This window comes from Rhinolophus ferrumequinum, chromosome 16 (assembly GCF_004115265.2).
Source record: "Rhinolophus ferrumequinum isolate MPI-CBG mRhiFer1 chromosome 16, mRhiFer1_v1.p, whole genome shotgun sequence".
In the NCBI taxonomy this organism is placed as follows: Eukaryota; Metazoa; Chordata; class Mammalia; order Chiroptera; family Rhinolophidae; genus Rhinolophus; species Rhinolophus ferrumequinum.
In genome coordinates, this window is record NC_046299.1 from 53,006,557 (window position 1) to 53,033,405 (window position 26,849).

Below are 26,849 nucleotides of genomic sequence, written 5' to 3' on the forward strand. Positions count from 1 at the left end.
TGCGTTCGAAAACCGAAGCATTTACTTTGGGGTTTACCGCGTTCATAAACCGAAATGTTCAACGGAGACGTTCAAAAACCGAGATACTACTGTATCTGAAGAGTCATCATGAGGAAGAGAAGAATGCCTTATTTTTTGTGACTCCAAGCAGTTACATTGGTTCAGTGGCTAGAGATAGAATGGACTACCTTGTGGCGACCCCTTGGCAGATATGTTAGGAACTGGATTCAGACATTGGTTGGATTCGGAGTTCATTCTCCCCTGACAAGTTGAAATGAAGTACGAGAAAAACCTGAATAACATCCCATGGTGAGGTAACCTCCTGAGAGAGTAAGGGCAGCCCTTCTCTGTGATTCTTATCTTCTCCTACGTTCAAGTTACCTCACTCCTGGAAACTACCCCATGTCTTTGACTCATGTGCTGTTGTCACCCCTATATCTTTAGCCCCTATATGCTCTGCTGTCATTCCCTGTCACAGACCGCATTCTCTCTGCTGATGTTGGCTAACTCCTCTCATCCACAAGCTCCTGGTATCCATGGCCACTCTTATGGCCTGTCCAATCAGCACCTTGCCTAGGGCTCAGCTTATCTGTATGTGGCTCAAGCCAGGGAATGATGTGTGGACTAGTCCTTCCCAGTGCCTGTGATTCCCTGAATCTACCACTCTTCCTCATTTGGTTTGGGGGAGTCTCAGTGTTTGCCTTGACTGGACATTGGATCCCGCTAAGGGGATGGATCATGCGATAATTTCACCACCATGACCCTCCTTGGTCTTTCCCATTTTTTCCTTTATAGGATATTAGATTCACAACAGATTCTCAGGAAATGCATTTTGACCTGCCTGGCTTGACTAAACTTGTCCTAACTTACTCTTTTCCTCCTGGCTTTGTTCTCCTCCCTCCACCCCGCAATACAATGCTTTCTTGCCACCAGTGAAGCCATTGAGCAATGCTTAGCTCCACTGCAGGCTCTCAGATCATAAGGGGATGGCTAATTTCTGTTTGTGTTCATGCTATTCCTCTATGTTTTAATGATAAATTACCCCTTAAAGGATAAATGATCTATTTTTAATGAAGCCTTGGAAATAATGTCTTGCTTTCATTACTAGAAAAAAATTAAATTTTATGGATTTGCATATTGTAAAATATTTTACTACATGGAAACTACCCTTCATCATTTAAGACAAAAAAAAAAAAAGAACAAAACACAGAACTATAGAGGAAAGAAAAGTGTGACAAAACAATTAAGTTTATTCATTCTCTCTCAAGTAATCTGAACTTAGCTTTACCTGCCCAGAGAAAAGATGGTTTGTGTGCCCAACAGTAGGAGTGAAAAACTAGCCATGTCAGACACCCACAGCTAAGTTGATTTCTACCCTCACCCACGTCGTCTTATGGGAGCAGCCGAGACTCATCAGCTGCTAGGCTTTCCCTGTCAGTCATGGTCTATTCTTCTTGCCAAGTTTTTTGTCTTCCTGGACCAAGATCCTTAACCTTTGTCACATCACTGACTTGGAGTGTCTGCTTGATCACCTGGCAGAAGTGACGCCAGCTCTGGAGTACCTCAGCCTGCTGGGTAATGTGGCATGTCCCAATGAACTAGTCAGCTTGGAAAAGGATGAGGAAGACTACAAGAGATACAGGTGAGTATCCAGGGGTTTGAACATGGTGAGAGACAGGAAAAAGTAGCATCTTTGGGGGGATACTATACTGTTTGGTGCATACTAGATATTTGGTAAATGTCAGTGGACTCCTTATAATAATGTTAAACTTTCACTTTTGGGTAACCTGTAGCCATTGTCTCCATTTGTTGAGGTCACAGAAGTCAAGAAACATGAAGAGGTTTTGGGTGGTCTAGGTCAGGGGTTGACAAACATTTTGTAAAGGGCTGGGTAATATTTTACGCTTTGAACGTCATATGGTCTCTGTTACAACTATTCAGCTCTGCTGTTATAGTGCAGAAGTAGCCATAAACAATCAGTAAATGAACTGGAAGGGCTAGGTTCCAATAAAAATTTATTTTTAAAAAACAGGCAGCAGGCCAGATTTGACCCCTGGGCTATATTTTGTTGACCCCTGCTCTTCCTGTGGTCTGCCTCAGAGTCACTTTTGGGAGAGAAAGTCCTTCCCACCAAAGTTTAGGGAGCTTCTATACAGTCCCAAGAGGAAGTCCCAAAGACTGATAACTTTGTTCCACAAGGCTGTTTCAGTGACCACCAGCGGGTACTTTGACAGCCTCCCAGTAGAAATGCTTTTCTTTCTTCTCTCCATTTCTGAACTATCTGCTTTGAAACATCTGATCCAAATTCACCTCTATTAGGGAGTCTCTTGACCCATTTTACTAAACTTGTTTGTCCTTCATTTTGAATTCTGTATGCTCTCATTCTCGATTGTTCTTTGGTAAATGTTTTTAATGTTTTTTTCATGATGTTTTCATAAGTGTCGCCTCTCCATTATGATATATGCTCTCATTAAAACCCCCCTTGAATCAATGTGGGGAAGAGGAAGGGAGGAAGGAAGGAAAGACAAGGCTACTGGGAGATAAATTTGGAAGGATTGGGGAAAGAAGATAATGGTTTGAGAGGAAGAATTTGTTCTATTGTGATTCATATAAAAATCTTTGGTGACCCATGAAGACATACAGTTGGGGGCATTCATTTTGTATAATACAAATCTGTAAGAAATACTAGGCTATTCAAGGCTATTAAATTTTGTGTGTTTTTAAAAAAAATACACACATGTCAGTAAAAGTAAGGTTAAAGTGAGAATTTAGTTATATTTCTTTACTAGGAAGAATTTATACCTTTAACTGCATTTTCTAGATTACTTGATGACTTAATCTTAGAATTAAGCTCTAACCCTACTTATAAGAAAGTATTAAATCTTTCTCCATCATGAAGATTTTCATTTGGGATGTCATACTGCTGATTCGAATGGCGTTCTATTAGGAGAAATATGGTGACTGTCCAGCAAGTGAATAATTACAAATTTCTAAATCAAACATTTAAGTTGCTTAATCACTTAGAACTTAATTTGCCCTTTAACACTCTTATGAACTTTGAAGCATTTAACAGACTGATTTCAGGTATGAAGGAGTCACTTAAAATATATTTTATCTTCTTGCAGCAACTTATTTATAAGATATGTATTGGAAAGTTTAAGCAAATCCAAGCAAGTTCTCTCAGTCAACATTTTTAGTAATCTAAGTATTGTTTGAGAAATTCTCATTTTTTCTGACTTTTTTTTTAGATTTCTGTGTTTAATTTGTTAAAATAGCCATGTATAGTGTACATGTGTATGTGCACACACATTCACACATCTACTCATTCATTCATTAATTAATTCATTCATTCATTCATGATTCTATATGGGGATTGAACTGTAGGCACATTTTGTTTTCTAGAATGAGAGAAGTAGAGTAAGGAAAGTTTCCAATTCCACCTCATTTTATTTAGTCTTAAATAGAGGGCTTTATGAGGTTGTAAAAGGAAAAGAAAAGCTAACACTGTTATTACTGTGACTGGTCACATTGGCAAAAATACAAAGACCCAAGGTATAAGGGGTCAAATCAGATGATCTGATATGGAGTCCAGTTTGCCAGTGGGACCTTTAAAATGGGGGTGGGGGCGGGGAAGCAGTCTGGATCAGCGACCTTTAACCAAGGCTATACTTCTGAATCATCCAAGTCATTTTGATTCACTTAGTGGCAAATGCAACAAAATATTCAGTAGGTGATTCTCATGCCCAATCAAGAACTATTGGGCTATGTAGTAGTATTTAAAATCTCTGTTGGTGGAGATCCTCGGCTCCCAAGCAATTACAGTTCTTCCTTTACCATCTCATACCATTGTATCTTGTATATTTCTCTCACAACGTCATATATTTCACCATCCAGAGAATGGCTTCCACTAGGTAAGAGCCGCATCTTCTTGCCCTTTGAAGCCTCGCTAATACCTAAAGTAGTGCTGACCATGGAATAGGGGCTTGGTAACTTTTCGAACTGACTTGCAATGACCCTTCCTCTCAGGAGCTGAGTAATTATTGTAGGGAGATTCAGGGCCCTCTGGGCACCTCAAATGCCCATTGCCTATTTGGAATCAGAACCATTTGGATGTTGAGCAAGAGACTAACCTTCAGACTCAATCCAAGTGCTGGTTTGGGGGGCATGATTCCTTAGGGAGGGCTTGGTTCTAGATGAGTGATGCATTTCATGGGGCGGTTTTGAGCGCCCTCCAAGCCTGTGCTCCTCATTCTCTATCTGTTTCCCTGGAAGATGTTGAAGGATGGGGCTGGGAAGACTGTTAGTTGCACATTATGGCAAAGTTGCCATGAGGAGCTGGATTCTAGAGGCTGTGTGTAGCCTAAATCAAATCTATTAAAAATTATCGTAGAAAATCCAGAAGTTGCCCACCATAATGGCGAGGTGACCACACTCTGAGACAAATAAGAACTAAGAGTGGTGGGAACATTAAGTAAGTGCTCTTCTAGTTACACATTCACTGTACGACATCTGATTGTTGAGTAGAACAGTGGGCCCATTCTCTAGTCATTCTAAATTTTTTATTTATTTTACTTTTTATTTCTGGTTTGACAAGCACTCTGATACTCGCATGTGGATGAGATAAATGTGTGTGTGCTGCAATTCTGTTGCATGGTCTGTAAGCAGCTCTGCTTTTTGTTCATCCTGGAGTTTGTGCTTCATTTGACCCTGAGAAATTTTAAGATTTCATCCTAAGACTTTTGAACTTAGAGTTCCTGTGGCATTTTGGTTTCTATAAAACAATGCAGTCACCTTTTTCTTTTTCATCTCGGTAAACTATTTTCCTGTCCCTTTATCCACAAAGCGTGAGGTCTGCCTTCCTTCTAGCTGTTACCCAGAGCCTAATACTAGGGCCACTATGTAAATTTATGTGACATTTTCACTAGAAAATTGCTTAAAAAATGAATGATATTTCTATGGTTTACTGTTTTTCACTTTAAGTACGTTTTCTGACAATATGTCTCCTATTAATCATTTAAGCGATAGTAGGAGCCTTAAAGGAGTGTATTCAGAAGCAAGAACCCATGGCTCATTTAATGCTGTCTAAAAAAATGTCTTATTGATTGGCACCCTCTGTGGTTATGTGATGTAATATTTATAATATGTCACCTAGCCATACATCAAAACAAGTATGTCTGTCACTTCATTTCCATGGGAGATGTTGACCTCAGAGAGGTCTCCCCAGTTTTAGGTCACGTTGTGGCCAACCACTGGGCCAGAAATGGGAAGTGACTAGATTTATGGACTTATTAGAAATGGCTTCACAGATGCTTTGGTGTCTGCAGATTCTTTTCTCCCCTCCCTTCACATCACCCCTTTTCCTTCCTCACTTACTCTCTGTGCATCAGGTTGGATTTTCTTGGCACTCATTCCCACGGTAAAACAGGCTCATTAATTCTGTATGTAAGCATGCACATACTACCAAGTTGTCAAGCAGTGGCCTGGGCCTGCTGGGGCAGGAGCAAAACCATGCCTGGAGTTTCTCTTTGCCATTCATCATAGATCATGCCTGAGAACTGTCCATTGCCATGTTATTATAGGAGCTTAAACATGCCCGTACTTTGCTGTATGTACACACTGTGCTGCTATTTTGGGATGAATGTTGAATGGAGGTGAATGTGATAACCAGCAGCCTTTGAGATTTGAGCAGGAAGAGAGAGTGGGTGAGGCAGAGCTTGGCTTGGGAGACCACCATCATTCTAAGAAACCACGTGGGGCCTCCTGTGGAATTCAACACTGGCCAAAAAATGAATCAGGTTTGGGAAACTTGGATGCCCAGAATGGTCTATTCCTCGTCGTCCTTTGCAAACATTTTCTTTCTTCTGACTGCAGGAAAGAAAGGAGATTGAAGGGCAACAGTACATAAGTGCTGGACCTCAGCTGTCAAATAAGAGAGTTGGTCTCACGATCTCTTAGCTCTGCTTCTGTCACTAAACCCTTGTGTGTCGTTCATTCTTTCCTGCCACTGCCTCTCCTTCCTTCCTCCTTCCCAGTAGTTCCCTCTGTATTTCTCACAACTTTAAATTATTTAAAATGTGGCACCCTTCCTTTGTTCCCTCTCAGGGAGCAGCCCTGGGGCCTGCCCAGTGTCTGTAGCACTCAGCCAAAGGGAAGGAGGGAGGGACCCTCTGTTGGCCATTCTGGGCCACCACCATTTCCCAGCCAAATAGGAGCTGTAAAACTTGTGGCTTACATAACCCAGCTAGCATTCTCGAGCTAATCTACAGTCTGGGCTTTGAAGATCACAAGAAAGCAAAGGTCACAACCCAGAGATCAAAGTGACAGAAGCCCACAGAGTAATTGCTGGTTACCCTCTGTAGAGGGCCTTGGTCTGTCCTGTGGGTGTATTGTTTGCATGGAGACTTCAAACATACTGCCGGTGAACTGTGAGGAAAATCAGCTGGCCTTTGCCAGTTGTCAGACATTCATTAATGCTGCAGGTGAGCTCACCTCGGCTCATTAGAGTTGAGATCATTGTCATCTCTCTAAGCATCTGGAGTTATTCCACTCACAGTGTTTGTTCATTACTCTTTGGTCTTTATTGACTTTTTTTCTCACAGTCCTCTTTTACCTGGAGGTGGGAGGGGTGGGGGTTAAATAAGGAAATTGGAGTAATAAGAAAGAATAAGAAAGGAGGATATGGATGGATTTATTGTAAATTAACTTTGAGACGTAGAATTCAAGCAAGCCGAAGCTTAAAAGAGGCTTAGGCATCATTCAGCCCAGTGCCTTCATTGCACAGATAGAGAAACTGAGGCTTGGGAAGAGGTTAGAGACCGAGCCAAGATCTCACAGCAAAATAATCTCAGAGCCTGGGCTCTTTCCTCTGACTTATTAGTCCCAAGTCTTTTGTTGTGAAGACCTCCCCTATTTTTAAATTTTCTTTCCCACACTTTAAAGCTCTGGCTCTTAAATAAACTTCATTTAAGCCATTGCTAACTTTTAAACATTAGTCAGACACATTTAGCTGTTGATCGGTGCTTTTGATCAGCATGAGTTAATCAGTGTTACCGAACAGGTCGATGTAATCCAATCAAAAGCAAAGAAGCTTGATATTTTGTTGGCATGTTCACTCTGTTCTGTTAAGTGTTGTGAAAGATTGAAAACAGTTCATGGATTACCCATTGCCTCCTTCGGGGGCACCCCGTAGGGCATCAGTAGCTTATTCTATCTCTCCCCTGTCCCCATGCATGGGAGCAAGTAGGCAGCAAGAACTGATGGGAAGAAGCATAGAATGCCATAAATGGAAGGAAGTAGGGACAAACTCCAGTGACCCTATATCCAATTCTCTCAGAATCTAGAAAGTTGGTATTTCTTAAGAGTCTCCTCAGAGAAAGAAACAGGGCAACCAAACCCCAGGAGCAGACAACAGAAATTCATCTTGGTATTTCTGTTGTGTGATGTTTTGGGGGAACAGCCAGCTCCCCTCGGGTAGCAGTTGTGGGCAGGAGGGAAGAGCATACTCCTTCCCCTTTGAAGTCTAGATGACAAATGCTGGAGCTTTGGGATTTGGGCAGAGAAAATTGATTTTGGAGCAAAAATCAAACAAAAAAGCCTTTCTGCTGTTCCTTTTCTCTCCCTACCAGTTTTAGGTGTCTCCTTAGACCTGTCCTTTAAGAAAATGGAGCAGGGATTCAATATGAAAAGAGAGAGAACCTTTAGAGAATCTGTTTGCAGACAGAGACAAATAGGTTTTCAAACACCGTCCCAGGACCCCTGATCTCCTCTGCATAACCTCACCTTCCCTGTCCCAGCCCCTGACTTCCACTCCCAGGCCCTGGGACTTGTGCCCAGCCACCTTGGAAGGTCAGGAAAATTGGAGTTGCCCTCTGGAGCTAGGGACGAGACTTAGAACTTAGATGGATCTCTTTTCATTAAGCAGTGTCCTGGCTTAACAAGCAGTTTTATAAATCTGAAGCTGTCTCCGGGTGTCGCAGGATTTATAGACGGGGATTTCTGCCATAAAGTGGTTTATGATGGCTGCCTTCTGTGTTATTAGTAGCTGTCTCTTCCTTCAACCATTGCTGTTTGATAATAGCCTTAAAACACCCAGAATTACTTACCTGCAAGCCCCATTCCCGATAGCCCCTGTTGACAGTCTGAATAAGTTTACTGCCCTTTTGTTGTACTTTACCTTCAAAACAAACTGATTGAACCATCAATAGCTCGTGGAAGCTGACAGAGGCATGTCATGTGGACTGGCCCTTGTGATTGCAGGTTATCTGGGGGAGTTAACCTTCCCGCATTGTTAACTGAAATGTTTTATGTACTATGCAACTTTAGGATACGGCTGTGATAACCTCAGTAACTAAGTAATACATCACGGTAAAGAGATTTTGGTGCAACAAATAACCTTGGATTAAATTTACAAGGGTTGAATTGATATTGTAAAAGGCTTCATTCTGTGGCTTCGGGAATCCTCTCTTGTATTTTTTATGGCAAACTTGTATTATACTCAGGATTGAAGCTGCAGCTTTTGACACCCTGACATGACCTAGAACAAAGGGAAATAGATCTTCCGAGACCGGGACGGGACAGGCAAGCAGAAAGCCCACTGACTTATGACTTGGCAGCACTGTGGGGAGCCAGTTCCATTTCACCACGGGGCAGGAAGATCTGGTAGATGTGGCCGCCGTCTGGGCTCTGTGTGCCACAGGGCACACCGTTAGCGGACTCGAGAGGGAGACTCCGCCGCCTTCCAACCTCAGAATTCCCGAGCTGCTATTACTTCTCGTGGTGTTATTTCCACTGGGACAGTGGTTCTCAGCAGAACCGGCAGCATCAGCCTCACCTGGGAATTTATTAGAAATGTCAGCTCCAAGCCCTACTGCCACCTGTGTTTCAGTAAGCCCTCCAGAGGATGCTGACGCCCAGTCCAGTTTGAGAACCACTGGACTAGTATACAAGCTCCCTGAGAGCAGGGTCCTTGACTGCTTTGTGGATCACCTATTCTCAGCAGCACCTGGCGCAGTTCCTGGCTGGTGGTAGCTGCGCAATGATTACCTGTTGGGCGAGTGAATACAGGAGTGAGTGAATGAAAGAAGATACCTCTCTAAGGGAGGAACTTCGGACCCTGGGCTGAGTCTCAGACCCAATAATTTGGGGCAAGCTTTCCTAGTGCACCTCAAATCTCTCTAAGCAGCAACCACCTGGAAACCTCAGGATGAGAATCAAGTCACCCCAGTTTCAGGGTGACCGGCAAACTATTTCATGGGCTGTTTCTTTGATTGTGTAAGAAGAGTGCTCTGAAAAACAGCAGCTCTTTGTCATCTAAAATTTTTAACTAGCTTAAAAGCCAGCACCTCTCTCTCTCTCTCTCTCTCTGTCTCTCTCTCTCTCTGTCTCTCTCTCTCTCTCTCTCTCTGTCTCTCTCTCTCCCTCTCCCTCCCTCCCTCCTTTGATTTCAGGGCTGTGATCCAAAGTGGGGAGAAATGACAACGTGCTGTCTGTTGTCATCTTGGCTCCTGCCAGCCCCGTGAAGACATCTTTCATTCCATTATTAAACATTGGCTGATTTTCTAATACTGATGTTTTCTTCACCTGAATATTCATCTTTTCCCACCCTACACTTAGTGAGTGTCTTTACTCCTTTGAGCGTCACTCCTGACATATTGTTTCCATCCGTACATGTCTTTTTTGAAAGAATCTGTTGTCATCAAGACTTTGCTGCTACAGCAGAAGATGGAAGTTTTCTCTGACATTGGCTGAGGCCAGTGGGAGTTCTATTGGAGGACAGAAAGGTCATTTGGGCCCCTCATGGAATTTTTCTGAATTGGGGTAAGATTAGGGGGCATTTGGTGAGGGAAGGGAGAGGCTCAGGGAGAAATAGGAAAGAAGGTAATAGATTGAAGCCAGGGAGGAAGCAGGAAGTAGTCAAATTTCTAGGACCTCAGATGTTGGGGTGCAAAGTTCTGGGGAGGAAAAGTATATGCCTCCATGGAATTTTAGAGTGTTTTGACTTTAAGAATTTAGAATTAAGTGTTTAGAATTTTAGAGTGTTTTGAATATAAAAGTTATCACTAGAGGCCTCTAAGTTGTTGTCTCTTGCGTTTGAGTGATCAGCTACGTCTTTTCCCTGGACAAGCATATGGCCGCCTTATGAATGTGGGAGCTGGCCTTGGAACCCAAGGCCCCACTGAGACAGCAGGCACACTGCCTACCCCAAGTAACATTTGTACTGAGAGAAAGTTAAGTGCTTGGCGTTGCTTTAGGGTTTGGTTCTCTGAAGCCTACTTGAGACATCCTGTTCCTCCTTACGCTTGTCTAGCCTTTAGATTTCAGTCATTCAATGAGTAATATCAGGTCCCTTTCTCTGTGCTCCCCAAACTACTGTGTAATCTCAATCCTGGCCCTTAGCAATGCTGATTTCCATCATCCCCATTACACTAAAAACCCCTTTAAGTGTAGGGACCATGTTGTAATCACCGCTGTATACCTAGGGCCCAACATATAGAAGGCACTCAAGAAATATTTGTGCAACAGAAATGCACTGATATTTTATTAAGTTAATTCTAGTGCTCCTTTCCAAGAGGGCATGAGTGTGAGCAAAAAAAGGTGTTCCTGCGTTCAAGAAGCTTCTAGTTTAGGTGAAGACATCAACTGAACTAAATTCTTGAGTATCAAGTTGTGTGGATCTTTGAGGGGGTCATCCCAACCTCCCTTAACTGTCCTTGCCTGTTCCTTTCCAGGTGCTTTGTTCTACACAAACTGCCCAATTTAAAGTTTTTGGATGCGCGGAAAGTTACCAGGCAAGAACGAGAGGAAGCTTTGGTCAGAGGGGCGTTCATGAAGGTAGTGAAGCCCAAGGTAAGCTGTCTACTCCGTGATCTCACATCACTGGATATTCTTTGAGCAGGGACGATGTCTGCCTATGTGTTGAGAATGCAGGAGGCATCTTACATGAGGGTTTCATCCATGGATACATTGTGAGCCAGACCAGAAGTTGGACCAGGTATAAATTGGGTCTTCCTATGACCCAGTCTAAGGGGACCTTATTCGTAAGGTGATTTCACCCAGGTGGCTCTTTTACCAACGAAGGAACACAGCCCGGTGGTGATGTTCCTGGGATGTATTTTAAGCCTCTTTCTTAAAGCTGGTTCATTTACATGGTGGGGCCTCTCTAGATTTGGAGCTGAGAAAGAAGAAAGAGGAAAGCATTGAGCATTTCCTATTTCTCAGGTGGGTATGATTCCTCTAATGCCTCAGAGGGGGCCCTTCTTTCTGGGGCCCAAAGGGGAGCAAGGGGAGAGAGATTTTCTTCAGTCCACAGATGAGAGCTCAGCAGCTCTCAGAGACATCGTTAGTGGGAAGGCAACTTTTTGTGACAATGTGACTTGGGACTGGTGAGTGCTGTCTCCGTGTAGCTCTCTAGAGTTCATGGCATGATGTTTACTGACCTTCCCTTTACCAGCTGGGTCTATGCTGAGGCCGTGGACGTGACTCCGGTGTCATCTTAATGATAGCATTGATGAGGCAGGGGGACCTGGCTTGGGGTCTTGGATTCAGACAGAAGATTTTCAAAGACATGAATGACTATCTTATTGGAAGGAATCGGGATCCTTCAGTGAAGCCCAAGACTGGGCAATGGGCTTAATGACCCTTGGTGACCCCTTTGGAGGTCCGTCACTGCCCTGGGGCCCTGTGGACCTACAGGGTCATTTCCTGTGGGATCCTAGCTTGTGCGTGTTGAAAACACTGGCCCAGGTATCCTAGAGGTCTAGTTTGTCCTCATTTATTGACTTAGAATGCTCTGCACATGCATTGAAAATGATTAAGAGGGAAAGAGGAAAAACAAACAGAACCAAAACAGAAAACGAAAACCTCTTCCATCAAGTTGCTCAGCTGGCAGCAGACCTCAGGCCACTTTCTTTCCCTCAATCCACGAGGTGCAACTTATTTCCATTATGCTGAATACAATTGCTAACAGTTGTGGAAATATGTGATATGGAGGGTATAATGCTGGCAGATAAATGTATTGTTACCTGTTTCAGCATGTGGGAAATTAATGGAGTGATTTGTTTCATAACTATTAAAGTGTTAACAGTTTTCCTTATTGAGGCAGATTTGCCCTATTGCTCATGGCTGCCTTTAGTTATTTCAGCTTTTGTAATTTTGTCCAAATGAAATAATTTATTTCATGGCCTCCTATTTTTTTGTTGTTGTTGTTGTTAAAAGATTCCAAAGACAGCTGCGTCAGCAAACCAAACAAAGTAGAGCAAACCAAGTGTTTATAATATCTTGGGTTCCTGTTCGTCCTCCCTCTCCCACCTTCACGTGCACAGCACTTCACATCCTACATCAGTGTCTCTCTGGCGGTCATTGTCTTTGACACAGGCCGTTCTGTGTCGTCACTGGAAATCTGAAGGGGTCCTAACTACCAGATTGGGGTAGGGTGCTCTCACGTGTCCACCATTGTTCTCAGGTTCTTTGTGTAAAGATTTGTGAGTCCTCACGTGACCCTATAATGCAGAAGGCAGTGAGCACTGGCTTATTCTACAGATGAAGTCACTCAGGCCTAGCGATGTCCACTGGCTGCCCCAGTCACCAGGCTAATAATTGCTACAGCTTTACCTGTGTTTGCAACCACAGAACCCACCTTCTTCCACTCTGACTCCTTACCCCTAGATCAGTGAGCTAAACATTTTCCCCATGCAGCTCTCTGTTCAAACACAACCTCATAGGAAGGCCTAAATGAAGAAAACAGGTGACAGCAGGGCTGTGCTGTTGGCGTAGAGATGGCAGCATCAGCAGGGGGACTGAAATCCTCCCTCTTTCCATCCAAATGGGGACGGCTCCTGAAAACCCGGTAGTCGCTGGTTGTCTGAGTCATTAGCAGCTTAAGCAGAAACGCTCTTCAAAGCTCCACGTTAGTTTCTAATCAATTATAGAATCAGCTCATGTTTGTGTGATCGACTTGAACATCTTTACTAACCGTATGAGGCTTAAAAAGATCCGTTAATTATTTGAGGACAGGCAGAAGTACTCTGACAGAGCGTGGGGACTTTGGGTTGTTATCCTTTTGTGGTCACATGATTTCCAAACTGGAGCGGACGTCAGAAATCACCTGGTCTGTGATCTTATTTTATGGGTGAATGAACTGGGCGAGGACGTAGTTTCCTTAGACCCCCCACAGTCCCATGGAGGCAAACTGGGCCCAGAACCCAGGGGTCTGGGCTTCCAGCTAAGTGTTCTATTTACTCCAGGGTCCTTCAAGGATCCCGCAAGTGCACCGGAGGATTTCTCTGTGTTCCAGGTTTCGTATCAAACTGTGTGCCTCTCTTGAGTGGCAGGCAATTTCCTTTTGTCTGTTTTCAGAGATATGCACGGGTACTTTTCTTGCAGATAGAGAGAGGCCAAATGAGCTCCTTGCTGAATTAATAAATTGATGTTCAAAAGGCTGGTTCTCGCATGCTCACAGTCTATACAGACATATGTTTGTTCCTATGCAGGTGTGTATATACGCTTTCGGTCTTTGTGTATATATACATATGTATGTTCTGGGAGGTGTGTATACGCCTGGATCCGGCTCCTAATGGAGAGCAATTTCCTCCCCGGGAATTGCCGACGCTGTGCTGAGCACACTGGGTGAAGACCTATTTTTCATAACGGCATCAGAATCTCAAGTTGGCTTCTGTCCTTTCTGAGGCAGCGGCGGCCTGTTGTGCTTATTCAGCAGAAGGCTCTGATGGATGATCAAGGGGGCCATGATTTGGGGAGCTGTTTTCATTTTATTTCTGACATAAAGTATTTGGGAGAATGGAAAAGGCCTCTCCAATCGCAGCCCTTGCCTCAGAGGTAGGGAACGGGCAGTGTGGGTGTTCTCAGCTGACGCAAATGCAAAATCATCCCGGAGCTAATAAACGCCCTGTGTCACAGAGGTTTGATTTGGTACCTAGCAGGCCCTGCCACTTGAGCGTGAGGTCTTTCTCCTTTTCTGTCATGATCACATTACTGCCTTCATTGCTGCCTTTTGGTTTTTGTCGTTTAAAGGCTGCCTTCTGTCTGATTATTCTAGAGAAAGAGGCTGTCATTCATGGGGCAGTGATAGTTAGTGCTATTAGGTTGGTGCAAGCGTAATTGTGGTTTTTGCGATTATTTTTAACCTTTTAAACTGCAATTACTTTTGCACCAACCTAATACTAATGGACTCTTCTAGACTTGTTCATGTGTGAGTGTCGGTGTTTGTGTGTTGTCAGTTAATGGACTTACAACAGCTAGGCTTTGCTCATTTCCCAGAATTTTAAAGAAAATATATATCTTTGTCAAATACTGGCCATTGAATCATGCCATTGTTAACGCAGAGAGCGCCAAGCTGGATGCAGAGAAGGCTGAGGCCCCCCAAAGAAAGGCTTCTGTAATGACCAGACCGTGACCCCCTCACCGCACCAGGAAACATAGATCAAAGCGGTGGAGAGGCCTGTCCAGGAGGACGTGCGGGGAAGACACACCAGCCCGGCACATCAGAGAGACAGTTCAAGAATCCGACAGTCAGAATTGCTTAATTATGTCCTGGCTTTGTAATTATTCATCCCTGTTCTGGCAAAGAGCACAGTTGTCATTTCTTTGACATATATTTAAAGCTGAGCCCTCTTGTTTACAGGCACATACATAAAGTCGGCTCTCAAGTATTTAATCTTTAGAACCTTATGGAAGCGATAGGGAGAGGAGCTACATGGGCAGCTGGACTGAGAATCACAGCCTGTGTTAGAAAGTGTTTTCACATGTGTACTTTTGCTTGTAATCATAGCCGTTCTCTTCTAGGTAAGATATGGTAATAGGTATGTTCCTGAGTGTGGCTGGGTCCTTGAAAATACATTATGCATGTCTGTATGCAGGCATGCCTGGGTTTCTTATCATGTGCAGGTTGTTTATTTGTGTAGTTTTTCAGTTTGCATATTTGCGTGTGTGTGTGCATCTTTGGGTTTGGGGGGGGCTATCGTGTGTGTGTGTGTGTGTGTACATGGGAGGGAGATGTGATGTGTTAACGTAATAAACTTCTGAGTACCTATACCTTCCGTAAGTCTTTTTTATTCTCCTACTTAAACTGAAAGTTGAAAGATATTTGGAGCCACGGATTACCTGCGTCCATGACTACATTACGCAGTCTTGCTCTTGACACCGGGAGTTGGGCTCTAACTCCCCTGGGTAACTTTAGTTTCCTCCATCTGAGTCCATGTTTTTGGATTTCCACAAAAAAAGCCAAGCTAGCATAAAGATAGGGGATGCTAGCATCAGGAAGAAGCAGACACTTACCCACTGGGGTGTCCGCTCCATGAGGGCAGGGCTTTTCTTTTTTCACTCTCATATCTCCAGTGTCTGGTCTATAGCAAAGGCTCAGCGGCAAGAATTAACTGTGAACAGAGCATACTGGAAGATGCATCATGAAGGTGGTCCATTTTTTTTTTATTGCCTCAATATGGCCCTCTGGAAAGGCAGGAAAGGGATCTTTGCCTTAAGAAAATGTAATAATTTGAATCTGTGTGTTGGCAGAAAAGACAGATTCTCAGTTGATTATTTGTTTTTCCAAAGGATTTGCCCTGGGATTACTTATGATGGCAAAATCTACGGCCTCGGTGATCCCCGGGCCTCAGCTTCTCCGTCAGGTAGCATTGCTCAGGGAGGCAAGGGTGTGCTCTGTGCTGTGTTCTCCATCACTGCTCAAGGTGTCATCTGAGTCCTTTTCCCAGAATCCACCTGCTCGTATTAGGGCTTTTAGGAAATGAAAAAGTAGCTTTTCTCAGAAAACATGTTGGGGTGCTCCACAAGTCTATTTGTAGTTAAAATGAGATTTTCCCTCTCTTAGCTGGTATTGCATTTTTTTGTCTTGCCATCAAGGAACTCAGCCTAGTGGCTTGTTTAGTTCCCTTGGTTGTTTTTTTATACCTAGCCTAGTTCTTTACTGGGTGCTCCCTTGTTCTAAAGCACAACATATGTCTCTCATATCTTCTGTTACCCCTCTGTAGCCCAATTGCAAACATGTAAAAGGTTATCAGAAAATACCTGTAGATTGATTGCAACCACTAACATTTACTCTATACTTAACATTCTCAAGAATATATATTTTACATAAATCTAGGGTATGCCTGTAAATAAATATTGTGAACCACGTGGACATGCAACTAAATAGACGATAAGCCAATATATGTTGAAAGCTCTCTACTGTGCCAAACATTCAGGAGAAAACTAAAACTGTCAGGTGATTTTCTGGATATTTCTAACTACCTAAATATGTTAGTGTTTTTATAGTTCTCTTCTGTTTTTACACAGATGTTCCTTGTCTAGAGACATATTCAGATTCTATTTTTAGTTACTTTATAGTAAATTTTGAAGGGAAGAAAATTTTTAATGAATTTCTTTTGTGGGAGATGCTTAGGCATCATGTTTAGAAACAATTCCAGAAGCCGAAAATTTGCAGTTTGTTTGTTTTTCATTCTTGTTCCTGATTTCCCAGTTTGCCACATTCATTTGAGGAAGAATCACTTAAGGGTTTTGTGCTACTCCATTTTTAGCACCATCGTATCCTGTGTCTCAAATGCTTTCAGAGTTTGCTTTCTGGAGGCAATGTTGGTAGCTTTTCATTACCTTGCTTTTGGATAGCACCCCTTTGAAATCAGAGCTAGACTGCCGAAGAAAAGTTATGTCTCCAGCAACCTGGCAAAGCCCTGTGGATGGAGAATTAAAATTCACAGTAAAGAAAGTGAAACAGAACTATAGGTGCTGGTGGCAGCCTCTCGGAAGCCATTCCCAGAAGTCTCTGGGGCCTGGACAGGTGCCTAGCACATAGTAGGTCTCACTCTCCATTAAGCCCCAGTGCCTGGTGAGATATTGAGGTGTCTCTCTTGGAGTCATTGGCTTTCACTGTACCCCAATGGCCTAGCTCCGCACTCTTCCTCATTTTGGCCTCTAACATGCTCACTTTTGTCCAAAGAGACTTGGACAGATGTGCCTGGGGGGTCATGGAAAGAAGTCTTCCTAGATACTCTGTACAGCCTCTGGAACCTAAAAATTGGGAGGAGTGTGGTAGATTTCATTGTCTAACATTGTTTCTTTCTCTCTGTCCTTACCATGGCTCCCCTCTGAGGAAGAAGTACACTTTTCCATCCCATTGACTTTGGCCTTGGCCATTCAGCCCTTTAGCCAATGGGATATGAGCAGAATGAAAGCATGCCAGTTCCGGGCCAAGGCAATATGAGGTACAATGTGTTTCCACTCACTCCTCTTGCACATCTGCCATTTGCTATGAAAACAACATGAGACACACACTGAGCAGATCTGAACCTGACCTGCAGTCTGAAGCTGAAGCACAGCTACCCCAGCCAACTACAGATCTCTGCATGAGAAATAAATGCTGGTTGTACGCCACCACTATTTGGCAACGTAGTGTTGCTACAGAAACCTGACTAATAGATAGGCCATCCATCCATCCACACATCCTGCCCTCTGGTCCTTTCCTGGCCACTTGAACAAGAGCTTTTAACTAGGGCACAACTTGGATTTTACTGAAGTTAGTGGCAGTTTTTGGTGTCACAGCATCAACTTCTGTAGGCTTTCTGGATGCTTAACTAATTAGGATTGCAAGGCCAGCCTTGGTCACCTGGCTGCCCAGTGGTGCACTAGTAGATGCTTTGAAACTTTCCTGATACGTGAGTAAAAACAACATCTCACATATATTAAGTATCTAATGTGTACTAGATATTATACCAGCAACTTAACAATATCATCTCTAAATTTCTCCTTGAACTTGAATCTACAAATGAGGAAACTGACGATCAGAGAACTGACATACAACACCTAAAATTACAGAGCAGTGTGGAGTCAGACTCTCCCTTAGGTCTGCCTAGGCCGCTAAGGGTATGATGTTTCCCCTGTATACCTTAAATTCATCAGTTAGGCAGGGAGACGAGCTGGGAGGCAGGAACAAAAGAGCAGGAAGACCAGGAGATGGAAGGGAGCCACAGGTAGCTTTGTAATTTCTGGTTTTGACCTTGTCCTTGTGACCACTCCCCGAGCCCACTTGGGTGCAATGCATGGGTGAGGCAGAGAATTGCAGGAGCCAGGCTGTGGAGGACGCTGTTAGGCCACATTTGTGATTTTAACTATAGGATGAGGAGGAAACTTGGAAGGGTTTGAAGTGGGAGGAAAGTAAGGGCAGGTCTGCGTCCAGGTCTCTGGGTATCTGGGAGAGGAAGCATAGTGCTCTATGCACAGCAGGTGTTGGGGAAATCCGTGCAGAGGCAGCTGCTGGCCTGAGGCTGTCCAGTATTCAGGGGCCATGGAGGTCAAAGTGCTGGGGCTGAGAGCCCTCTTACTGGGACTGTCTGTGTGGTAGCCAGCAGCTCAGATGCTGTATAAGAAGAAAGCCCATGGCAGTCAGAGAACCATGGCAACTCCCTGGTGATGGGTACATGGCATTTGAAAAAGTCCTGGGACACGTTCTTACCCAAAATACTCTTTACCCTATGGTATCAGTTGCCTTAGTTTTAAGGAGTGAATTTAAGCCTTCTTAACTGGGCCATGAAAAGTCCTCATTCGTGTGATCTCTGGTAATGATTGAGATGGAACCTTGATAGCTAATTGTGTCTGTAATCTTGACTTTTTCTTGATCCACTTTAGAAGATAGTTTTTGGTATTTTGCTCTTGCAGTTTAAGGTTTTCATTATTTTAAAAATTAAGTTTGAAAGGAAAGAGAAGAAAATAAAGATGATTCCTTAAGAAAGTGGGTTCTCAGAGAATAAAGTTGAGGTGCTGTTTTAATGTTACCCATGTTTAAAACTAAATTTAGCCCCAATTGTGTGTGCAGCTCCAGGGCTTGGCAGGACCTGCTCTCCAGTGGGAGATGTATTGGTGAGTTTGAGCAACACCTATCCTTAACATGCTTTACTCGACCATCCCTCCCTCCCCCAGTTCTTTGCTTTGAGCTTGGTGATTCCAGGAGTGGGTTGGAAGTACAGAAGCAACTTGTCTGGGAGCAGAGAAAGAAGGCCAGCGACTGAGGTCTGAGAAAAGGGAGGATCACAAAAGCGTCAGTGTTCCCACCCCTCAGTCAGACCTGTCCTTCTGAACTCTGTGGCTTCATGAAGCTCCACCTGGCTTACAAAGTCCCTTTGGGGACCCATGGAAACCTCAGGCGGTAGGGACTGAACCCTCAGGCAGGTAGGCATCCTGCAAACCTGCAGGATAGATGGCTCACTAGGGAAAAATCAGGAACCTTGTTCTGAAGCTAACTTTGATTACATGTTAATATTATTTACAACTCTATGGCTAAAGGAGGAGAAAGTGCAGATGGCATGGTCCCAGTTTCTGCCTTTGAGTTCTGGTTATTTCCAAAGTGCCTGCAACTAGTAGCTGATGTCCTGCTCTGCTAGGGCTGCCGTAACTACCATAGACTGAGCGGCTTACAACAACAGAAATTCATTTTCTCACAGTGCTGGAGGCTGGAAGTCCAAGACAAGGTGTCGGTGGGATGGTTTCTTCTGAGGCCTCTCTCCCTCGATCGCAGGTGGTCACCTCCTCGCTTCAGCCTACATAGTCGTCTTCATGTGTGCACACAGCCCTACTCTGTGTGTCCCGATTTCCTTTTCTCGTATTGGTGTAGGACCCATCCAACGACCTCATTTTAGCTCAGTCACTTCTTCAAGGCCTTTCCTTTGAACACGATCACATTCTGAAATACTGGGGCTTAGGGCTTAAATGTATGACTTTGGGGTGAGGGGTACATTCAGCTGACAACAACAGACAAGAAGAGTGAACTTTCAGAAGAAGACGTAAAAGAAAACTCATGTAAGCTTAGTGATGAAAGGGACGTCGCTAATATTTAACACTTACTTGTTCTTTTTGTTGACCCCAAAGTCTAAGAAGCAAAGTAGTGGACAGGGTAAAGTAATAAGATGATCTTAGAATAACCCACTTGAATGGAGGTAAAAGTCTTCACAAAGTTTGATTGAAATAAAAATTTGATCTGTTTGTCTGAGTGTGGCTAACTCATACTTCTCAGGGTACCATCCAGGTATACGCAGATAAGTACCAGTATTATAGTACGAGCTCCAGTAACGGTGCTTCCTTCCTCCACAGAATAGGCTCAGCAAGGAGCCTGATGCTCAGAGGAGAGCTTCTCATTTAAAAAAATTACCTTTACCTCTAGAGGTGCCTTTCTTCCCAAATGGTTCCTTGAGAAGTCAAAAGAAGCTGTTTCTTGTTATAAAAGAGAACAGTTATGACATATTCCCACTGCTCCCTGCCTGTTTCTCCAGCGAGCTCATTTCTCCCTGCCCAAACCTCCAAGAATATCCAGGCCCCTAGATCCAGTGTGAGAGCTGGTTCCAACCTTCTAAGAAGTGTGTTTGTGCCTCTCCATTGTTTTGTCTACCCGTGGTCACCATGGTTTACTTCGGGGGGACAAAGGCATCATCCTTGCCCTCTGACCAGGCAGAGTGGTGCTTCTCAAGCATGATAGGGCAGCTCTTCCCTGGGGGTCACTGAAGGCTGGGGTACAATTAGCTGTTTTATTTACTCTTCTCCTTCCAGTTGAGTGTCTTAGATTAACAGACAGGGCACCGGCAGGAATGCACAGATGCTCTGTAATTGGGGCCTCCTTTGATGTTTATTTAGCTCAGTTCAGTGCTATTGTCAGTGATAGCAATTGCACTCCTCCTTTTGCACCATGGACATTTTAGGATACTTTCATTTTTCATGCGAATTTGAAAGTATGGCAGTAGATTTTGAGCTACGTTACCTGAATTAGAACTCATTATTTCTTTCAACAACACTTTAATGCTCCTGTCTAGCTCTAAAGCTATGTGTATTTTTTTTCTTTTTTGAAGTGGGGAATTTTATTTTTCATGACATCTTTAACTCATGAGCGAAATTAGAAGTGAGTCACTTTTTGTTGTTGTTGCTGTTGTTGGCATTTTGCATTGTCACAGAGCTATCTGGCTTAGCGACCTCTCCCATGTTTTATTTGACCCATTTTTATTCATTTCTCCCCACCATCCAACCTTTACTTTTGTCCTAGACGTGACTCAAGTTGTTGCTTCCAGCTCTTCTTTGGGGAATGGTTTAAAATCTGAATTTGCTGGTATTTCATGGAAAAACCTATGATTCTTACTTTGTTCACAGGCTGTTATCAGATTTGCTGTTCCATGTAGGGGCCAGACCCACACCAAGTTTCAAGATTACACTTAAGTCTATCTTCTGCCATCCGTTTCTCCATTGTTAATGCAGGAAATATCATGCCTCCTTCCACATTTGTTGTGAGGATTCAATGAGATAATATGTGTAAGGACCTTGCATTGTTTCTGGTATATAGAATCAGGGGCAGCGAGTGTTAGTAGTTGTATAATTTCAAAACAGCTCTGTTTTTGTGGCATTGCTGTGTCATTGGTTTGTGTGAGTGAGCAAGGGGAAGGTAATTTTAGCTTGAGGTGGGGGCGTGTATTAGATGGCTCAGGCTGCCATAATAAAACACTATGGAGTGTGTGGCTTAAACAGCAGAACTTTTATTTTCTCATGGTTCTGGAGAATGGAAGTCCAAATCATGGTGCCAGCATGGTTGTGGTTAGAGCTCTCTTCCCACCTCTCACTGTGTCCCCACATCGCAGGAGATGAGAGAGAGAGAGAGCGAGAGCGAGAGAGACCTATATTAAAGGTTAGGGGGTAGGGATATAACTCAGTCCATAGAAGGGGTATTGCCCCTATATTCCTTGTAGTTTAACTGAGTTTTATGCTTAAATGAAATGTTTCTAAGACTTTTACTAAGCACCTACCTCCTGATGAGAGTAAAACAGCTAAAAGAAAGGAATATGGGAGGAGAAAGAAGGCCTCCTGGCCTGGTCATTCTTGGGAGGCCCAGGCCCCTGAGTTTGGAGGCCTCTCCAGGCCAAGGCTATTCTGTTTTTGTGGTAATAGTCGAGGGAGAGAGCCAGGACAAAAAAAGAGGTGCAAGAAAAGTCAGTGTAGAGTGGAGGACAGAAGAGGTTCCATGGTCACTGGTGAAAGCAGTAGGACAACAGTACAGCAGCCCCAGTGAACAGCGGTGGGGCATAGGGGTCTCGGTGCAGGGCCCACACTGGGGAAAGGATGCCCAGTGCAAAAGTAAGCCCTTAAGCCCTTTCATTTGGGTAACTTTGGACTCAACTCTCTTAATCCTCCTCCAACTCCCTTGGTCAATCTGGAAATCAAGGCTGATGTTTAGATCCCGGAATTTGTCACTGTCGTCAACCCGCTTCCGCCCCGTAGGAAAATGGAGAAAACCAGGGAGTGAAATCTGGGGGCTTGTTATGCACATCCAAAGAACATCTCATCATTAGGAGGGCTTTGAAAACCCACGGTTGAGATATTGGATCTCTGGATAATAAAAAAGAACCAAGAGCCATACTACACACAGCTGCTTTTTTTTTTTTTTTTTTTTTTTGTAAATCTGTTTCAGTTCAGTATTATGTTAAAAAAAGTACTTTGTGCACTCATTCTAGTTTTTAGTCATGGGATGTTTTGCAAAAGATTACGTTACACATTATTTTTTTTCTTCCTTGTGTTCAGAAAACCCTCAATACCAACTCGTGACTTCTGCACTTGGAGATGATAGAGGCCCAATCTGAACACTAGTAATTGTGTTTGCTTAGGTAAAAATGGCTAGGGTAGGTAAAGCAGACTAAAGAATGAAAAGCTTTCCTTCTTTACTTCTCCTCCCCTCTTCTTTTGCACATCATATGACTAAATGTGCAACTCTGTTCACATAACTGCTACAAACAGTTCACTGTGTAGGCCAAACGCTCTCTAATGCAGTAAAATTAAGAAATAATATGCTTTGAAAGTGATTTATGAGTGTGGTTAAACTGCCAGATTTACAAAGAAATAGTTCAGATCTTGGGAAGCCTCAGGAGTCACGTCAAAAATGAATTTGACCATGATTTAAACTGCTACTTTTCTTACATGACATTTAATATGTGTACTTTGGAGGCCCATATGTCTTTAATAAAATAGCATTAAGTTTTAAATATGATATGAATGCAGCCAGTTTCTAAATTCATAACCTTTTCCACAACTCCAAAATGCTAACCAATAAGGGAGTCATACATGCAATAAAACATAAACCTTAGAAAATAGCTTTTTATTAAAATGGTTAGACAGTTGGCAGCTGGGTTGCAGTGTAATAAATACTTACAGCATTGTGGGTTTATCAGACGTTGTTTACCCTGCAAGCAACAGGGACCAGACAACTAATTATATAACCTCTGTGCAAAAGCAGTTCGTGCTGAGTGCCCCGGAGTGAGTCAGAGAGGTAGCGAAGTTTTTTTGATAGCCTTGGACAAGGAATCCAGAGATTTGGGTTCTAATCCCTATCTGTCACGTAAATGAGTGTGACGTTGGGCAAGTCACTCTGTTTCTATAATTTTCCCGGTTTGTATCATGGTGACAAGAACACCTGCCATGCCAGTTTGTTGTGACAATAAGAAACAAATGCACATGAGGCTTCTGACACAGTGCCTGGCACATAGTAGATGATGAGTAAAGAGAAGCAATTCTTTTGGAAAACATATTTAATAAGAAAGTCACGTAGGCAAGCTCTTCAGGTCCCTTCTAGCAGTGATCTTCCGTTACCATTCCAAGGTGGTACTTACAAAAGGGAAGCCACTTAGCCAGAGATCTGTGTAAACCTCACAGAGAGTGACTAGGAAGCTCCTTGCTTCACTCAGCTTTCAAAGGCGCCCGCATGTCAGAAGTGACAGAAAGAGGTATTTGCAAAGTTCAGGGGGAGCAGGAGCTGTGCTAGCGGCCACTGTCACTTAGCTGTTCCTGGATATGGACATGAGGTGTGAGACAAAGCCGCTCCCTGCCTTTTGGGTTTCCAGAAAAGCTGAGTTATTCTTGTAAGTTGTACTGCACTGTAACCAAAGGTCTTTCAGTGCTGCTGCTTGTGTGTGTGTGTGTGTGTGTGTGTGTGTGTGTCAACAGATCTCTCTGTGGAGTTGTTTGGAAGTAGAGTTTCCCAACTTTCTTGTTTCTAGATGCTTATATGCAACTTGCTTTTTCTGTGCTTTGGCTGAAACAGCTCGTCTAGTCTGACTATATGGTCTGATTGTGTTTGTCCACACGACCACGTATTACCGCCCTCCACAAACGTCTTCAGGAAGATATTCCTGAATTTCCTAGAAGGGGAATTCTAAGTTACATATGAACTTGGACTTTGAATCTCAGGGCACAGACAAAAGTGTGGTAATTAAAGATTAAAAGGCCCAGGGACCATTTCATTCTGTTTTATTTTATTTTTATATGTTTCTTAAAACAACGTTATGATCCCATTAAGGGAAATTAACAAAGAAAATCTTTCAACTGTATTCCCTACGTGCTAACTCTATGACTTTTCATTTAGCTCTGTTCTCTTCCAAACCTTATTCCTTTCTACAGATATTTTATGTGTGTTTAATGTGCTCTACCTTTTTCACCTAATATTTTTATTGTGCTACTTTGTAGTCGTCAAATGTATTATTTTTCTGGACTGCACAATTCTTCATCAAGTTGATATAAGTGCTATCAGTTATGAAACCATTTTCACACTGATTCTAGATTTTAACCTTATATGTAAAATACTACAAGGTGTGTGTGTGTGTGTGTGTGTGTGTTTCCTTTAAAATTTTTTTAGGGCAGTTTTTTCCAGGGAGTTTATTGGATCACAAAGTGTGGGCACGCGAGCAGTTTTAGACTCTATATAAGAATGTGTCGGTGCCATTTTTCATGTTGGCAGTCCATCCTGGGTGAGTCACGGCACCTACCCAGGCTGGAAGAAGAATGTAGGTCAAAAGAGACACTTACCAAGGCTCTGTTTGGGAACAGGCTTCCCAAAGTCTTATGGTTGGTGTGGTTCTGGGAGAAAGGTTTAGAATCAGTAGGAGCTTCCTACCAAGTATGCGCTGGCCAGCTAAGTTGTACTCCTAGGTGATTACAGGTCCTCTAGAGCACCCCGAAAACTATTAACAGCATACAGTCCTGATCAGTGTAAATGTGCCTTTAGACTGTTCGCCAAATCTTTGTATATAATACCAATCATTCCACCTACAAAAGCATAAATATGTTATTGTTCTCAATAGGCAATTTAACGCAGTTTGGGGAAGGAAAAAAGAGAAAAGAAGATTACAAGCCAGCTGATCTTGCTTTTATTTCCCTTCAATCTATCCACACTTCTCAGGGGTTGTACTTGTTTAAAGATTGTATGCAACTGTGTAGTCTGTGTGATTTGGAAAGCAAATCAAACTAAATGTGAAGTTTTCAGCACGTGCTGTTTTTAAAGGATTTCATGCATTTATTTCAAATATACATTTCTTCCCGAGTAGTGCTAAACCTATAATCTTTTCCTTGTTACATTTCTGTTCTGGGGGTGGGGGGCGAGAGGGTGACTTAGTTTTGGAGTGGAAGGTTCCTATTAACATTGACCCCCTTCTTGTGTGGCATTATTCACAGCAGAGCTATTAAGGCTAATTATTTTCAGGATTCTATCAAAGGGGAATATTTGAGCTGACAAAAAAAAAAAAAAGAAGCATTTATTAGGAAGAAAAACGGCCTGTTTAAATAAGAAAAGGTATCGTTATCACGTGCACCCGACCTCCCCCTCCCAGTTATTAGCCTGTGTAGAGAGGAGCGGCCAGGAGACCTCACAGGAGTCTGTGAGAGGAGGTTCTAGGGGAGATATCTGGTACCCCAAGAGGGGACAGTGCTTTTTTCCTTCTTTTTTTCTGAAGTCCACCTGGATGGGTCAATGACCTTGGAGTTCGTGTCAGTCTGTTATTTGCCTTCTTATTTTGGGTAACGTTACTGCCCCTTGATATATAATGAAAAGAATGTTGCTTGAGGAGCTGGGTGTCTAAGTCAGGAGAGGCTAACTGCTGTGACCGATAGCCCTCAAGTCTTGCTGGCTTTGTCACTGTCCATGCACTGAAGATTTCTGGGTGGAGAGTGACGCGTCCTGGTCATTCAGGGAACTAGGCTCCTTCTATCCAGTGGCTCTGCGTTTTTCTTGGGCCTTGGAGTTCTCCACTGGGTGTAGCCGATGGATGGAGCAAGAGTGAGAGTGTGGAGAATTGTGCGAATGATTTATGGGCCTGTTTTTGAGGTGACACACGTCGCTAATGCTCCCATTCCATTGACCAGAACTCAATCATATGAACATTCATATGTAACTACAACAGGGTCCGGGCAATGCAGCTATTAGGGGCTGAGTTGTATTCCTTCCCCTACCCCAAGTCATATGATGAAGCCCTAACTCCCAGTACGTCAGAATGTAACCGTATTTGGAAATAGGGCTTTTAAAGGAGGTGATGATTTAACATGAGGCTGTTAGGGTGGGCCCTGATCTAATATAACTGGTGTCCTTATGAGAAGAGGAAATTACGACCCACAACGAGGTACCAGGGTGTGCATGCGAGAGGGGCAGCCATGTGAGGAGACAGCAAGAGGGCAGCCAACTGCAAGCCGAGGAGAGAGGCCTCCGAGGAAACCAGCCCTGCCGGCACCTTGATCGTGGACTTCTAGCCTCAATAACAGAGAGAAAATAAGTTGCTGTTGCTTAAATTAAATTACAGTGTGGTGTATTGTTATGGTAGCCCCTGCACACGAATACTGCAGCGAAGCTGAGTGCCCAGAAAGAAACGTGCATGTATTTGGTGAGCATCATGGCAGCCTCCACGACACTGAGCACTTGTGTTTTAGTTACATGTCAGCAGTCAACTTGCTGCGTTTTCTTGGGCAAGTCTCTCCCTCCAGAGCTCAGTTCTTCATCTGTAAAATGGATGCATAGACTTAGATGATCTCTGACGGTCTCC

At 43.4% G+C, this 26,849-nt stretch overlaps 1 protein-coding gene across 5 annotated transcripts in view; it reads left to right on the forward strand.

Annotated features, from left to right (window-relative positions):
• Positions 1-26,849, forward strand: part of LRMDA (leucine rich melanocyte differentiation associated) — a 1,022,392-nt gene that overhangs the window by 568,362 nt on the left and 427,181 nt on the right. For 4 of the 5 annotated variants that reach the window (XM_033129763.1, XM_033129766.1, XM_033129764.1 and 1 more), the window contains 2 exons: positions 1,503-1,642; positions 10,728-10,845. In XM_033129763.1, the coding sequence (XP_032985654.1) occupies positions 1,503-1,642; positions 10,728-10,845 (258 nt within the window). Of the gene's footprint in view, positions 1-1,502; positions 1,643-10,727; positions 10,846-14,339; positions 14,556-26,849 lie in introns of those variants that run through there. The other variant, XM_033129765.1, reaches the window with a different exon arrangement.